The sequence below is a fragment of the Glycine max genome, chromosome 16, assembly GCF_000004515.6.
Source record: "Glycine max cultivar Williams 82 chromosome 16, Glycine_max_v4.0, whole genome shotgun sequence".
Taxonomy (NCBI): domain Eukaryota; kingdom Viridiplantae; phylum Streptophyta; class Magnoliopsida; order Fabales; family Fabaceae; genus Glycine; species Glycine max.
The window spans coordinates 15,886,049-15,903,701 of NC_038252.2; the positions used below are offsets into that span (position 1 = coordinate 15,886,049).

General features: G+C 32.8%; 1 protein-coding gene across 2 annotated transcripts; it reads right to left on the minus strand.

Moving 5' to 3' along the window:
* Positions 1-127: 127 nt before the first annotated feature.
* LOC100816881 (uncharacterized) lies at positions 128-14,855 on the minus strand. 2 transcript variants are annotated; one of them, NM_001254633.2, is made up of 6 exons: positions 14,477-14,783; positions 14,339-14,383; positions 12,286-12,399; positions 10,613-10,693; positions 911-1,075; positions 128-337 (listed from the first exon to the last, which is right to left on the minus strand). In NM_001254633.2, exons 1-6 carry the CDS (start codon positions 14,765-14,767, stop codon positions 248-250), a joined length of 786 nt encoding a protein of 261 aa, NP_001241562.1. In that variant the 5' UTR covers positions 14,768-14,783; the 3' UTR covers positions 128-247. The 2 variants fall into 2 exon arrangements, with proteins under 2 accessions (NP_001241562.1, XP_040866131.1); XM_041010197.1 differs by lacking the exon at positions 128-337 and adding an exon at positions 497-565 and having other exon boundaries at positions 14,477-14,855.
* Between the last annotated feature and the right edge of the window lie 2,798 nt (positions 14,856-17,653).

Consider the following 17,653-nt stretch of genomic DNA (forward strand, 5'->3'; position numbering starts at 1 on the left):
ATATTTTAAATAAAATAAGAAATATTTATATAAGTGTAATAAATGTCCCGTGTTATCCGCCGGTAAACAATCAATTGCAACAACCATCGGCTTTTCTTTCATGGACATCTTTCCTCAAAAAGATGAATTTTGTAACGTAATTAGACTAATAATAAACTTGTGATGATGTTAGGTGAACATTGCGATATACTAACTCATTTCAATATAGTGTAACATTATACACTGAATTTGAGTGGAATGCAATTTCCTACTGGAGGGAATTGTAAAACAAAATCAGAACAACTGAAATACCTATAATAATAGGGAAAGCCGAAACCAAGTATAGTGCTCCATAGCCCTGCAGGAGGTAGAACATCTTCAGTTGAAAGCTCAAAGGGTTAACCATTAATAATAACAATAATTATTATTATTATCTTAAAACAAAAAAGAGAGAAAATTTGCTTAAAGAATAATTATAATAACTCCTTATTTTTTGTTCCAAACTCATCGCAAATAGACTAACCAATGTGTGTCACAATAGACGTTCGAATCTTCAAGGGTCTGATACTGGCTAATCATTAAACCACTGATACATATTTATACCAAGTACGTATTAATTACAAAAGGATCTAATCAGCACATGTATAATGATTAATTGCTAATAGTAATCGATATACATGTGCTTTAAATCTAACTAACTATCCACGTGCTTTAAATCTTTTAATTCCAACACAAAAATAGCTTGTATCTGTATAAAGAAAATGTGGAGGCACACATTACAAATAATATGGAGATTTCATATAAGTTTATGGTTGCACTAAATTCCTTTACTAAAATTATAGGCATCATAATTCAAATAGCAATAATCATGGTGGCTAACCAAACCAAACAAGCAAAACATACGAATCTCTAAGGCAGGTTAAGAACTGACCACCACTGAAGGCACTTCTGTCTCATCATCTGCATTTGTCTCTTCAATTTCAGCAGCAGAATCCCAATCAATGTTCAGTTTCTTTGCAGCCAATTCTGGATCAATTCCAGTGTCAGTGGCTTTTGCATAGAGAGATTTGCTGGGCTTTTTCTTAGGCACGGCATCCTATCCATTTTTAAGAGTAAAAAAATAAGAAATGGCAGTAATTGATATAATATTCATTTTCAAAGGAATGTCTCATCATAATCAGCGAATCCAACTATTTGATGGTACTAATATAACTATGCAATATATCAGAGGAAATGAAAGTTAGTTCAGGAAAACAGTGACAAAGTTTGAAGTTTCACTTTGGAATTACATAGTGTAAGAACCATCTAAATAATTCCACAACAAAAATCAAATATTTCAAACATATAATATAAAAGAAAAGAAGCAAGATAGCCGGAAAGCATTTGTTTACTATATCTAAATAGTTTTTGCAAATTTCATGGAAATTGACCTGTATTTGATATTCAACAATAGGCTAGGAACAAAATTAAAAAAATCACAAACAATCTCACCCTTTGCAAAGGACAGTGCACACATACAATTAAAACTTCATAAAGAATGGACTTGTTACAAACAATATGGAGATAAATACATTCAATTCTCTACTTTCATATTATTCGGAAGAGGAATTTGTTCCTAAAGACCAAACAGGAACTGCAACGAATGAAAAGCAAAAGTTCTATTACCAGTTACCGCTGCAAAAATTCATGTCACAGAAAAAAGATACAAAAGACTGGAAAAAAAAATCGTAAACATTGAAATTCAAATTTTAAAAAAGGATTGATGGATATAGAGAGAGATCAAAGTCATAGGATTCAAGCTAAGTGGAAGAAATGGAGAAATGTTTCAAGAATTACTCACATTCAAAAAGTGTCCCTCAATATTAAGGAAAATTTTACTACATAATCATAAGACCCACAATGCTTAAGTTACAGAATGTCCAGCAGCAAAGTGTCAACAAGGCATAAACTAAGTGTTGTAGAGACAAGAATGTCAAGGTGGATGAGTGATCATACAAGACACAATCAAGAATGAATACATTAGAGAGAAAGTATTAGCACCTTTCAAGGTAAAAATAATACAATCTCATTGAGGTGGTAGGGTGTCATGTGAACCAAAGTAAGGGGTTGACCAATGGGCTGATATCTCTTTTCTTCACACTCTGAGCCTCCTTTGGTTTCTCTGCCTCATTGAGCTTGAGGGGTGTAAGAGAATACTATTTCTCCTTTAGCTTGATTGTTTAGTTTTCGGCCAAGCTGTATTCTCTCTTTATTTTGGTTAGATTGTTGTAAGACAGGTACAACTTACAACTGTCACAGATGGAACTAGATTAGATCCCCAGCTTCTGTGCTATAAATACTTCAACATAACCAGAAGCTCAATCAGAACGTAATTTTTCAGTTCTCCAAAATCCAAATCACTTTATCAAATTCTCTCATTCTTTCACTCTCTCAACTTCAATACCATGAATGCAATTGCAGCCACATCAGTCGCATTTGTCCGCAATTTAACGTTCTTGTCAATCATGACGAAACTGCAACTGCGACATCCAAAAGATTCCACTTGTCTTTCATAAGATCTTGAATTTAGCATTCTTGTCAATCAACATCTCATAACACACTTTACTTTCCTAATTTTCCTTGATACTAGTAATCCATAGGGCATATTTTGTATGCTATATATCCAAGAACCTAAAAACAAATATAACAAAACCTTAAGAAACCAACGTCCCTCTTGCAGCTAAGTTTTATGGCAGAAGAGCTTTCTAGGATTACAACTCAACCCTATAAAACACCTCCTCTTTCAGTTGCATTGGCTTAGCTATGCTTTAACTCCCAGCACACAAATCAAATCCTGTTAACCGCATATTACTCTCATGATTCTGAAGCTTAAATTTGGATCATCAAAGAATTCCTATTACAGGATTTGAGGGTCCTATTTTTGCAGAAGTGAAATTCAATTCTTTCCATCCAAAATTATATTTTCCTGCTTGGGATCCATGAATCTGCAAACTGAATCATATGTTATGAACCTTTGCATAGGATCGAGTCATGGGCCTAGACACGGAAGACTCATTTCAACTTATAGGGAAAGCAAGAAGTATACTCGTCCTTGATAGATCCCCTCCTAAGCCAACACAAGTTTTAGTGAGAGTGAGAAGCAGACTCATCAACCCTTCCTAAACTAACACAAGTTTTTTCTGAATATTGTTATAGACTTCTGCAACCACGATATATTTGCTTAAAAAAAAAAACTTCGTACCCCATTGCCCAGAGGCTAAAAAGGCTGTTTCCGGATTTGAACCCATGACCAACAAGTCACCAAGGCACAACTTTACCGCTGCACCACGATATATTTGCTTATTTGAACATAATTTCTAAAAAAGATGGAATAGCTAACTCTACAATAATTTTTTTTTTTTCACAAGGTACGTACAGTTAGAAATTTATATTTATAATTTCATATTTTTTTGTTTCTCATTGATTAAATTTCAATCAAGTCTGGCCTTTTAATAGGCTACAAAGATATCCCTAACAATTATCCTAATTGATAAAATAAAAATAAAGAGAATCCTAATAATAGGATCTTATCTAAAAATTATTCTAATTAATAAAATAAGAATCTGAAATCAAAAAGTGATCAAGAAACCAGATAAACTGAAATAAATCAAGATTTAAATGAAAAGACATGATAATCCTAATTAATGCTCCACATCATCATATTAAGTGCAATTACCAAAAAGTGAAAGGAATTCATATGTACAATATGGAACCATGATGCACCCTCCGTAAATGTTTTTCAGTAGATAAATGTCAAGATCCAGCAAGCAGTCAGTCCAAGCGCTGACATATTGTTTGGCAACAGGAAAATGAACAAATTTATGTATGAAGGGACAAGGGAGCAACTTGTTTTCTCTGATTAGTAATACATAAAAGGATGAATCTTCAAATTATTATTAACTCAATGTTTATAACAAATTTGATTTAGGTTCATATTCTGGTTTAGTAATAAAGGAGGCAGGCAAAAGTTCAAATTTGTCTACATCCCTGGATAACCTTATATGTTGGTGAGTACACTTCCCTTAATAACCAGCATAAGTTTATGCTCCCCTTCCAAAGTTATGATATGTGCTGAAATTATGTAGTTTTATAGAGGGAGAAAATACAAAAAATAGAGACAAAATACCATGAAATTGATATTAATTTGATATAAAGTGATGTATCACTGTCTGATGATATGTTCATCAAACAAACCTAGAGCACTAACCCTAATTTTATGCTAATCATAATTCTAACTAAATAGGAAACAAATCATAAAATAAGGAAATAGGGAAACTAATACTATGAGATGATCTAAGATGATCAAGATAATATTGGATAATGGATATTTTCATATATTCTAACAATAAAAATAGTCGATTAAGCGTAAAGTATGTACAATACATAGACCCACGCAACCTAGAACCAAAACTCTTTTCTTTTATTAATTAGAAGAAATGGTGCGGCAAGAATTGAATTCCTAAAATCCACTTGATGTCAGAGGTTCTATCACCACATCAAATACCAACTCTCCTAAAAGCATAAGCTGTTAGGTGGAAGCTCATGCATTACTTCTAACAAGGAGCTATAGATTTAGAGAGAAATTAAATTTATTACATTCAGAGAACATAAGGGATGCAAAATATTTCAATGATCGAATTTGAAACAAATGGATTAGGTATTGTGCTAAACAATTGGCTATCATGTCATGGTCCTTCAAATTAAGGGAAGACAAAATATTTAAGACCAAACTTTTGAATGCAGTAGTCACAATGACCATTCTAAATAATAAATACATCTTATTCTTCCTATATATTTTATAGGTTAGATTTTGATCCACTGTCAATGCAACAATTGTGTGCAGATCAAATCAAATATTGACACATTATTAAATATTTAAATGAGTTTGATCATGAAAACAACTACTTGAAAATTGAAACAGTCAAACTTAGTGATGTGTCAGTGTCAGCACAAAATTCGATGATTGCGGAAAAAATTTCAATCTGACAATAGATCAAAATTAAACTCATTCTTAACAGCACATGATCTAATTCAGCAGTAAATCATTGTTCTAAGATTAAAGGATCTGAGGTTAAAGATTTCAAGGTTTAGAAGCTGACAAGGTGAAAGAATTGATATCAATGTTCTAGGTTTAGAGATTTCATTCCTCACAGTTCTGAAGAATGATATATAGGGTATTTACGCAGAATCAGATGACTAATTCTGCTACAAATATGGAAATAAATAGAGAAACAAATCACCCACTACAAATCAAGAGAGAAATAAGGAAATAAAACCATAAAGATACAGAACTTTCTGTTGGTAGTTTATTAGATGATAGTTGATAGTTGATAGTTGATAGTTTTAGAGAATTGTTTTAGAAAGAAGGCTATGTCATTGATTTCTTGGATGATCAATTACAACATACCAATTGCTTATTTATAGGCTCAAGTCACCAACCTCTCAATGGTGGTGAATGTTTCTACATTACTTTAGGTCTTTCTAGAGTTTTCATGATAGATTAGTATCATGATAGTTTTAGATTCTTCTATCTTATACATACACTTATAGTTCTAGATTGTTCTACCATATTCATACACTTATAGTTTTAGATTGTTCTACCATATTCGTACACATTATAGTTCTAGATTGTTCTACCATATTCATACACACTATAGTTCTAGGATATTCTACTATTTTCATACATAGAATATTCTAGAAATTTGTAGCAATTTCAACACTCCTCCTTGATGCAAATTTCTGTGACTCTGAACATAGCTCGTAATTCTTCAAATCTTGGTCTCGGCAACGCCTTCGTGAATATGTATGCAATTTGATCTTTTGTTCTGCAGTAGTCGAGTTTGATCTCTTTAGTTGCTTCAGCTTCTCTGATAAAGTAATACTTGATTGCTATGTGTTTTGTTCTGCTGTGATGAACTGGATTCTTCGCCATTGCAATTGTTGATTTGTTGTCGCAGTTGATTTTAGTAGGCTCATCTTGTTTTTCTCCCATGTCTTCAAGTATCCTACGAAGCCATATAGCTTGACTCGTTGCTTCAGACGTACTCTGCTTCTACTGTTGATTGTGCTACTGTAGCTTGCTTCTTCGACGCCTAAGAGAACATTCCCGATCCTAGTGAGAAAGCATAGCTAGAGGTACTCTTCATGTCATCTGCCGAACTTGCCCAATCACTGTCGGTGTAGCCAAGTAATTCTGAGTTGGTTTCGGTAGTATACCATATACCGAACTCTTTTGTTCCTTGTAGATACCTCAAAATTCTTTTTCCTGCTCCAAAGTGTATTTGACTTGGGCTTTGCATGAATCTTGATAGAAGACTTGTAGTATACATTATGTCAGGCCGTGTAGCTTGAGACTTGATGTAAAGTGTAGGCTCACTCTTGCTCCTCCTGAATCCTCAATCCATGAAATACTGATCGATTCTGCTATATCATGCTGGTGTTTGCTTCAAACCGTAGAGTGCTTTTCTTAGTCTTAACACTTTGCTTTCTTTGCCTTCAGACACGAATCCTTGTGGCTATTCCACATAGATCTCTTCTTCAAGTGCGTCGTTAAGGAAGGCGGATTTGACATCTAGTTGATGGATACTCCATCCTTTTTGTGATGCAAGAGCTATTAAAGCTCTTATGGTATCACGATGAGCTATTGGTGCAAATGTCTCATCGTAGTCAATTCCGGATTGCTGTGAGTAACCCTTAGTTACTAGCCTCGCCTTGTGTTTTTGTATGGTGCCATCAGGGTTGAGCTTTGTCTTATAGACCCTCTTAACCCCAATGATATCTTTTCCATGGGGACGATTTACTAACTCCCATGTGTTGTTTTTCTCGATCATCTGTATCTCTTCTTCCATTGCCTTGACTCACACTTCCTGCTTTGACGCTTCTTCAAAGCTTTCAGGTTCAAGTATGGCCAAGTTACAGATTTCATATATGTCCACCAAAGATCTTACTCGTCTTGGAGTAGACTCTGGTGATGATAGTTCTTGATCTTGTTGTTGTGGTGGAGGTGAAGGTGGTTCACCTGGGTCTTCTTCCTCAGCTTTTTCTTGAGGTAGTTGATCGGGTATAAGAACGTTTTTCTCCACTTTTTCTTCATCCCAATTCCAAGAAGCGTACTCATCAACTTCAACATCTCGACTGATAACGAGTTTCTTAGTTTGCAAGTTGTAGACACAGTAGCCCTTAGAGATATTGCTATACCCAAGGAAGAGACCTCGTATGATCTTGTCTTCAAGCTTGTGCCTCTTCACGTCTGGAATATGAATGTAGCATATAGATCCAAAGACCCTTAGGTGCTTTGCTAATGGCTTCTTCCCGTTCCAAGCTTCAATTGGAGTCTTGTCTTTTACAGACTTAGTTGGGCATCTGTTGAGTATGTAAACAGCAGTGTAGACTGCTTCAGCCCAGAATGTGTTAGGTAGTCCCTTCTCCTTGAGCATCGATCTAGCCATTTCCATAACTGTCAATTCTTTCTCTCGGACACTCCATTTTGTTAAGGAGAATATGCGACTGTAAGTTGTCGTTCAATGCCTTCATCCTCACAAAATCTTTCAAACTCGCGAGAGGTGTACTCTTTGCCGCGATCACTTCTTAGTACTTTTATCCATTTTCCACTTTGATTTTCAGCAAGGGCCTTGAACTTTTTGAATACTCCAAAGACTTTTGATTTTTCTTTTAGAAAATATACCCATGCCATTTTAGAGAAGTCATCAATGAAGAGTATGAAGTACCTGTTGTTCTGATGTGATGGCGTCCTCATTGGTCCACAGACGTCTGTATGTATCAGCTCCAATAGATCTTTCGCTCTCCATGCTCCGCTTGTTGAGAAAGGAAATTGGTGTTGCTTACCAAGGAGACATCCTTCACACACTTCATTGTTCTCCTTTATGCTTGGAAGATCTCTCATCATGTTCTTCTCATATAACAACTTCAAGGCATGTTTGTTGAAGTGGCCAAATCTTCGATGCCATAGCCATGAATCATCAACTTGTACCTTCATGGCAATGTTTGTTGCATATTTTAAATTTAGAGGGAAGCTTCTATTGCTCTTATTCATCTTTACTTGGGTTATCTCAGACCTTTTATTTTTGTTGTCTAAGATTTTGCATACACCTCCTTCAAAGTGAAGTGTGTAGCCTCTCTCCATCATTTGGCCAATGCTTAGAAGATTTTCTTTTAGGCTAGAAACTAGTAAGACATCATGGATGAGTCGCGTACCTTTATCTGTCTCCACCATGACAATGCCTTTTCCTTTTGATTCAACCACACTTCCATTCCCCAGTCAAACTTTGACTTTGACAGACTCGTCAATGCTTTTGAAAATAGTCTCATCCTTGGCCATGTGATTGCTACATCCACTATCCAAGTACCAACTTCCTCTCTTTTCTTTTATTGAGTCTTGAGTGACATATAACATACATTGTTTTTGATCATGCTCCTCTGTGATATTAACTTGATGCCTATTTTTGTTGCGACAATTTTTCTCTATGTGCCCGAACTTCTTGCAATGGTTGCATTGTGGCATATTACGGAACCAACAATTTTTTTCTGTGTGGCCTTGCCTTTTGCTTATATTGCATGGAGGATTTTTATCTGTTTTGTTCTTAAGGAAATTCCTAGAACCTTCTCTTCTTCTGGAAGTTTCTCCATAATTTTTCTTTCCTCCATTTTCTTTGTTTTGGGGCTGAAATTTAAACTTTGACTGGAAGGCATTTTCAAGTGTATCTTCTTTATGCCTATACAGTCTTTGCTCATATGCTTCAAGAGAATCCACACGTTATAGAGTAGACAAATCTTTGGTTTCCTCAATCGTTGTCACGATTGGATCAAACTTTTGGGGCATAGTAATTAGAATTTTCTCAAGAATATCTTCCCCAAAAGCTCTCATTTGATTAACTATATTTCTTTAACTTTAGAATAATAATCTTTAACTGTCTCAGACTCCTTCATCTTCAATAGTTCAAAATCTCTTCTTAGAGATTGAAGTTTAATGACACATACCTTAACACTTCTTTGAAACTCCTCCTGCAATGTGTTCCACGCTTCTTTGGTAGTCTTAGCTCCCATAATTCTTGGGAAAATTGGATCAGTCACCGCTTGTTGTAAGGTGAACAACGCCTTTGAATTTTTCTGTTTATTTTTCTTCAACTCTTTTTTCTTGAGATGCATTAAGAGCTGAAGTATCCGCGGGAACGGTGAAGTCTTCTTCTTCTATGTCCCATAAATCTTGAGATGAAAAACATGTTTCCATTTTAACACGCCAGCATTCATAATTTTCACCATTGAAGATAGGGACATAAATAGTTGACGATTGAGTAGTGTTATCCATAGCTTAGAAAAAATATTATTGGAGTGAGTTAATAGTACAAAGGAAATTTTTGAAGTAGTTGGAAGGATTTTGGAATGGTAGATAGGTGATATAACTACGCCCAAAGTATGACCGAACGTAGCTCTGATACCACTGTTGGTAGTCTATTATATGATAGTTGATAATTGATAGTTTTAGAGAATTGTTTTAGAAAGAAGGCTATGTCATTGATTTCTTGGATGATCAATTACAACATACCAATTGCCTATTTATAGGCTCAAGTCACCAACCTTTCAATGGTGATGAATGTTTCTACATTACTTTACATCTTTCTAGAGTTTTCATGATAGATTAGTATCATGATAGTTCTAAATTCTTCTATCTTATACATACAATTATAGTTCTAGATTGTTCTATCATATTCATATACTTATAGTTCTAGATTGTTCTACCATATTCATACACATTATAGTTCTAGATTGTTCTACCATATTCATACACACTATATTTCTAGGATATTCTACTATTTTCATACATAGAATATTCTAGAAATTTGTAGCAATTTCAACACTTTCTAAACATATCTGAATTTTCTTTTTCAGATTAATTTCATGAATCTGGACAGGTTTTTATCAGATTCTACAATGTTAACAATAGAATTTTGGGCAGCAGAAAATTTGAGCAATTTAATGGCTAGAACAAAACAACACAAGGAAGAAGTCTGAAAAAAAAACTAGTGTTTCAAAAGTTGGGTTTGGGGTTCTGACAAGCCATCAAGTATAGACCCTCATTAATTCCAATTAGTTTTCAACTCTCATTTCTGAATTCTGAGTGTCTTGAATTTGCATGACTTTCTACAATACAAACTTTAATATCTATACGGTTTGTGTATTACCAAGAAGGAAAGAGCGACTAAAATTTCCTTAAAACAACTAAGACTCTCATATAAGGTAACTACTAAAATTGATATCCAGATTGTGTAGCACAGTAATTATGAAGCAATATATAGAACCTAAGGTAGTATATTAAAATCTTCTTCCCTTTGAGATAGAGTTTAATCTATCTTACAATTACGGTTTTGATCCATTTCACAGATTTTTGAGAATTTAAAAACTCCATGAAACAATACAAGGAAGAATTTAAAAACTCCATGAAACAATACAAGGAAGCGGACAAAGTAAAGTTCAAACTCTATAAACTATAAATACAAAGGAATCAACCCTCACAAACATGTTCAAGGCATCATACACTATGAATCAGAGATTATCAAATGTTCAAATTCAACCATACCTCTAGATTAGGCCATGAAGCCAATTCCTCAGCAAGCATCTGGAGAGAAGCTCTATCCTTGGGAATTTTTCCTTCATTGATCTAGTAAATTCATAGATTTTTTTCTGAAATTAGCAATTGACTTAAAAACCAAGGTACACATTACATAATTACACAAGATCGCATTGCAGACAATAAATTGGAGATTACTCTCTCATTCTTAACATTTTGGGTTTAAAAACATATAAATGGCAGCTAGAAGTTACCAAAAGGCATGAACAGAAGTTACTGAAACTAGAAGGAAGCTACTTTTTCATTGATGATAGCAGAAATACAATCTATGATGCTGTTCTAGAGAAAGTGGAGAGGAGCTAGGGCAGACAAAAACACTAGTTTCTTCAAGGAGACATGATTGTGAACATTTTGAGGTTTTCAAGTTATTTAGCCGAGTTGGGTTGGCAAAACACAAGTGTATTCGGGAAAACTGGACCCTAAGTGGGTGCGAATCTCTGTATTCATATACGGTAAATTAGGCTAGCAATACTATGCAGTACAATATACTACCCTCGGTCACTAAATTAGGTTAGCAATACAATATAGTACAGAGTGCATAAACACCCTCTAGACATTAATCACGTGCATTATACACCTAACTCACAACACTTACCCTCAAGTTGGATCATAGACATTAATCATGTCCAACTTGTTATAAAGGTAATCAACCTTACAGCCTACTCACATTAAGTGCCTTCAAGAAGATATCGGCTACCTGTTCACCAACTCTAACATGCCAAATGGATACAAGTCCTTGCTGAACTATTCCTGAATAAAATGACAATCAGCTTCTATGTGTTCTGTTCTTTCATGAAATACCAGGTTCAAGGCAATGTGCTAGATTGTCACTCCAGAGTCAAAGTCAGGCAGTCCCAAAACTAATCTCATTTTGAGTAAAGATGCACCTATAATAACTCTGCACTTGACCTTGATATTCAAATTTGTTTGTTACTTTTCCTAGAATCAAATTTTCTTCAATGAACACATAATAGTCAAAGGTTTATTTTCAATTTATAGGACAGCCACCCCCAGTCTGCATTAGAATAACCTACTCAGTTGTGCCCATTGTCTTTAATAAAGAATCCCATGACCTGGGACTCCTTTCAAATTCTTTCCCATGAGAAATGTCTGGACTGACTAACTATGCTTATTGGGAAAGAAATGTCTGGACATGCCACAGTAATATAATTAATAACCAATAAAAAAAATGCACAGGTCACTGCACAAACTAGAAAATCACCAAAATGACCAAATCAAATAAGAGCATGACCTCTCATGTGTTTGTAAAGGTTTTATTTGTGTGTTTGTATGCATGGCGGAAAGGTATAGGAAAAGAAGAAGAACAATGACGGTTCCTGATAGCATCTAAAATAAATAGATATAGTATTTATACTTAATAATTAGGCTAGCAATATATTATAGTATAGACTGTATAGTACACTCCACGTGTTAATCAGGTGCATAATACATAACTCTCAACAGGTTGGATCCTAATAGGTTTTCAAAAGCCAGATATCAGTACCCTAAAGAACAACCTGATGTTCAGTACTTCAGTCCAAACAAGATTTTGAATAAACCCTAAAGCTTTCAGTCTTTAAAGCTCAAATTTGACAATCACGATTATAAAAGAAAAAACTCACTTCATCCAAGGCATCAACTAGATCTTCTCTTGTTGGGCCATCTAAATCTTCAATACCAAGTAATCTTCTTCTCTCAACTTCTCTAGGGTCTTCAATCATTATGGTTAATTTGACCTGAAAGTTGGATCCAGAAAGAATCACTGGATCTTCATAGGCAAAGACAATATGATTGGGAGATGCAGTGGCATAGCAAGCAAGAACATGGCATAAAAAGTAAAAGAAAAAAAAAAGGGTAAATAGCCAAATTCTTCCTTAAAAGTGAGGCCCTGACAAATTGATCCCTAAAAGATGAAAAATTCAAATTTAGTCCCTGAATGTGCAAAAAGTGTAACAAATTAGTCCTGCGGATAATTTAATGACAAATTGATCCCTAAACTTTATAACTTATGTCAAATTCGTCTTCTGAAAATACAACTTTTGTCAAATTGGTCCTTAAATATTATAACTTAATGATAAAATGATCTCACAAATTTAATGGCAAGACTAATTTGTCACACTTTTTGTATACTTAGGTATTAAATTTGTATTTTTCATCTTTAAGGGATCAATTTGTTACCGTATCACACTTTCAAGGACAAATTTGACTATTTACCAAAAAAAAATGAATTCTAAAGAGACAAAATTGTGAATGTATGAATACATGATTTTGATGATGTTAAAAATAATCAAACAAGGTTGCTTTCAAGATTACTTCAACAAACATTCAAAGGTTAAACATTGCTTCAAGATTAATACAAGGTTGCTTCAACAAACAAGCATTGCTTCAAGATTCATTCAAGATCAACTTTTGCCTCAAAACACATTGTCTCCAACATATCAAGGCACTGGTAATCGATTACCAGAAGACAAGTTTGCAAATCAGCTTCTTAAAAGGGTTTGAAATTTGAATTTTGAAAGTTGTAATCGATTACCATTGATGTGTAATCGATTACCAGCAACGGAACTCTTGAAATTCAATTTGAAAAGTCATAACCCTTCAAAATATAATTGTGTAATCGATTATCATAAACCTGTAATCGATTACCAAAGAAGAAATTTCAGAAAAAGCATTTTGAAAAGACACATCTCTTCAAACCATTTTGAAAAGGCACGAAGGGTCTATATATATGTGTCTTACTTCGAAAAGCAAGAGAGAGATATTCTAAAAGAACTTCATTGTCAAATGCTTTCTCAACAATTTTTGGACAAACACTTGCAAATCTGTTAAGAATTCATCCAGGAACTTCAAATTGTATTATCATCTCTAAAAGAGAAAAACTTTCTTCTGTACTTCAAAGCAATTGTCTGTTAATCAAGAGACAGTGGGTCTCTTGATTTGTAAAGTTCTCTAAACACAAGGGAAGGGTATTCCTGGGTGGTTTAGAAATTGTAAAAGGATTTACAAGTTAGTGGAAATCTCAAATGGGTTACTTGAGGACTGGATGTAGACACAAGGTGTGGCCGAACCAGTATAAAACTGAGTTTGCAATTCTCTCTTCCCTAAACTCTTTTAATGTATCGCATTTTAATTTTACTTTGCACAATTTAAAGAAGTATCAATTGAATTGTTTTTTACTTCTTTTCTATTAAGTCTACATATTCCGTTTAAAGAGAGAATTAAAAGTTTGTTAGTGGGAAATTTTAAAACTTAATTCACTCCGTCTTATGTTATCGAGGCCACTTTGTCCAACAAAAATGGTCATATGACAATTCAACTCTTAGTTCTTCTACTCAAATATTCCAAATAACTACCTTTCACTTTTTCTATATTTCCTTTTAGAATTAAGTTTAAAAAGAAAAATTAAGGTTAATGAAATCAACACAATTCACAACCTCGGCACCTGTCTTAATAACAAGCACTAAACATAAATGTTGATTTTCACTCCAACTTTTTACACTTGACAATTACCTCTCTTTATGTATGCTATCTCACAAGGTCATCGATTAGCCTCATATCATAAAACACCATGATTACCATCATCAACAAACACAATGTTGAATAGTAAAGCAAAATGGAAAAAATAAATAATAATAATAATAATAATAATAATAATAATAATAATAATTAAGGTACCTCGCCGAAAAGCATGTCCCGGTTTTTCCTGAGAAGCTCCAAAACCTGCAGGCGAGCACGGAAATGCAATAGGAAAATGGAGGCAAAGCAAGTAAAAGATGATATCAATTTTATGAAAAACAAAAAAAATAGAGATACCCTTTTGATTTGGGCAACGTATTCAATGTCCTGAGGAGTTGGTTCATCATCGCCGTCGTCATCTTCGCCTAGTTGCTGTTCCTGAAGAGAAGAGACACGAAGGTCAGTGTCTTCCTTCCCCACAGAGGGAACATGGGAAAGGGTGTTCGAGTTTCGGCGATGGCGGAGCCTGGTGAACGCTACTACTCCATTGAAAAAGAGAGAGTGGTGGTGGTGGTGGAAGGTGGGAAAAGAAGGAGAAGAAGAAGAAGAAAGGGAAGAAGGCGGTGGCAGTGTGAGTGACCATGCCATTGCTACAGCGGTAACTGGCTTCTATCCTATGGTTCCCTTTTGGTTTTGTTTTTCTAGTTGTGGCACTCAGCTAGCCTAGCACCAAGTAAGTCCAAGTACAGTATCAACCAACTAATCTTTTATTACATGTGTCATCATCTTATGATATGACCCAGGATGTTATTATTACTGGATAATAATAACTGGATATTGTCGTGAGTTGTGCAGATTTATAAATAAATTGTATTGTATTGTATAAGACAATTTTTTTATACATTGTATATAACATAATTTTGAGATATTAAAAAAATTTTGAAAAGGAAATATTTTATTAAATTATAAAAAAAGTTATAAAACATTTGTTGAAATTATACGTAAAAAAACATACATTTATCAAAATTATATCAATTATACTAATTGTTTGTAGATTAATATTTGTCCATGATATAATTTGAAGATGTTAAAAATATATATTAGAGGGGAATAGTAATATCTAGGTGTACATTAGCATTTAGCATAAAAAAATTTAAACTAAAAAATTATAAACTATTTTTTTTCAAATTTAATTAATTGATACTATTGTAATTTATTATTTAATTTTAAAAAAAATATATATTTATAAGAGAGAAACGTAAAAAAAAGATAAGAGAGAGGAAAAATATTTTATTTTATTTTTTAATTAAATGAAAATACAGTAATATTTTTAAATTAAATTTTTAGATCAAAATTTTTTATATTGAATACTCATACTCAGAGTGAATCTTAACATTCTCCTATATTATATAAAAGCATATATTTGTCAAAATTTATGAGATAGACATCGTTAGGATATCTTGGATGATGTGATCAAAAGTGTACTTGCTCAACATGGGAATAAAAATAAATGTTAGCATTAAACTTTATGATTAAGAAAAATTAAACATAATATTTGTTTGGAAAAAGTAATTTCAGATGATTAATATGGAAAATAAATTGCAAACAATTGTGTTGTATGAATGTTTTATAGGAAATTTATCGAACTTTGAAGACCCAATTATCACAATTTGTGTTAAGGTTGCGGAAAAATTGATATTCCTTTCTAACTTGTTGAATTCTTTTGTGAGAAAAAGGAGAAGATAAAGTAATATTTTTTTATTTTCATAACACCTTCCATTTATATACTAATATAAGAATTGAGAGAGTAATATAATTAATATTGTGTGTATGGTAAGTAATTATTTAAATTTTATTGAGTTAGCCATTATATGTCTCCATATTTAGAATATAATAATAATGGCATCAACTAACAATGAATTTCAAAAGGGAAATTAATAGATTGAATATATGGACCATTCGAGAATACCCACCATAAGGGTCATCAACTCTCACAAAAGCAGCTTAAGCATTTATGCCACATGCTTAATGTTTGTTGGCTTGTAAATCATCTGACTAAGAATACCCCATATAGGTCAACTCTTGCACAAGCAGCTTAAGGATTTATGTTATAGCCTCAATGCTTTATAGGTTGTGTAACGTCAGATCGACCATACCCCATAAGGATTGATTCTCACATAAGCAAATCTAAGTATTTACATCTAAGCATCCACATATGTGTTATGATTCTATTTGAACATTTATTGTTTATAGTTTCCTACTTGTGTTTCTAAAACAAATACTAAGTAATGCATCGTGCCTCTAATTCTCTATCATGTGAGAGGTGCATAACAACTCATCCAAAAGATCGTATGCATGCATGTGCGTGGCCAATGCCAAGGCAACATGTGTAGGGGGTTATCAAAGGACATCTTGTATAAATAAGAGTAAACTGTATGATTCTTTTTAGGTTCATAATAAGACAAAACTAAAAAAGATATTGGCGGAGACCATTCATTGTCTCTCCAACGTCCTCCAACATTAACATGCATATACCAACAATATAAATAGTTTTTATACTATAATCTACTTTTGATCTTTATAATAATCATTTTAAAAAGTATACTATTAATTGAAATTTTATGTTTTTTTACACTAATAGTACATAAAAATAAAAAAATCTTTTGATTATATAATTTAAATTTATCCATTAATTTAACAAAGTGTCACGTAATGTGTTAACTTGACAATCTAATAAAGTATTGCATTTTTATTTTTATTAATATTAAATTCACATATGAAGTAAAATTATATAATTAAAATAATAAAAACACAAGTTTATAAAATAATATAATTAAATTTTCAAAATCACGAGAATAAATAACAAAAAAAAGTAAAACTAATAAAAACATTAAGTTTAATTATCAATTTTTAAAAAAATTATTTTAAAAGATTCAATTTCTTCCTCAAATTTTCTTAAAAATACATCAATTTGATTCTTTCCACCTAATTTAGTTGATGCAATTAGGATTACAAATTCCCACAAATTTTTTCAAATAATGGTGGTTTTATTCCCCACTATATTTACTAGGGGAGATTTTTTAAATAATAAAAAAATAAAAGTTAAATATAGTTAATAAAAATGATATAATTAAAAAAACTAATAATATAAAATAGGGGGAAAATAATGCAAGTTAGAAGAAAAATTTAAAATTTAAGAATTAATTTAAAAGTAAAATTATCCCCTGAAATGTGTAAAAAAAAAAGAAGAAGAGATAATTCTCATTGTTAATAATAAAGATGAATTATTATTATTTGAAAACCCAAATGTTAAAAACAACCAAAAACAATATTGGATTAATAACCATTTTCATCATGTGCTCACAGGTTTGTTCTAAAATTCAAATTTTGGTTCCTGAAAGTAAAAAAATATGCAACAAATTCATTCATTCGTTCAACTTTCATGTGTTAGCACAAATGAAAAAACATGTGGCACATAGGGACGAAAATATCACAAAAAAATTTGTTAAGTGTCAAGTATATTGTACCAAAATG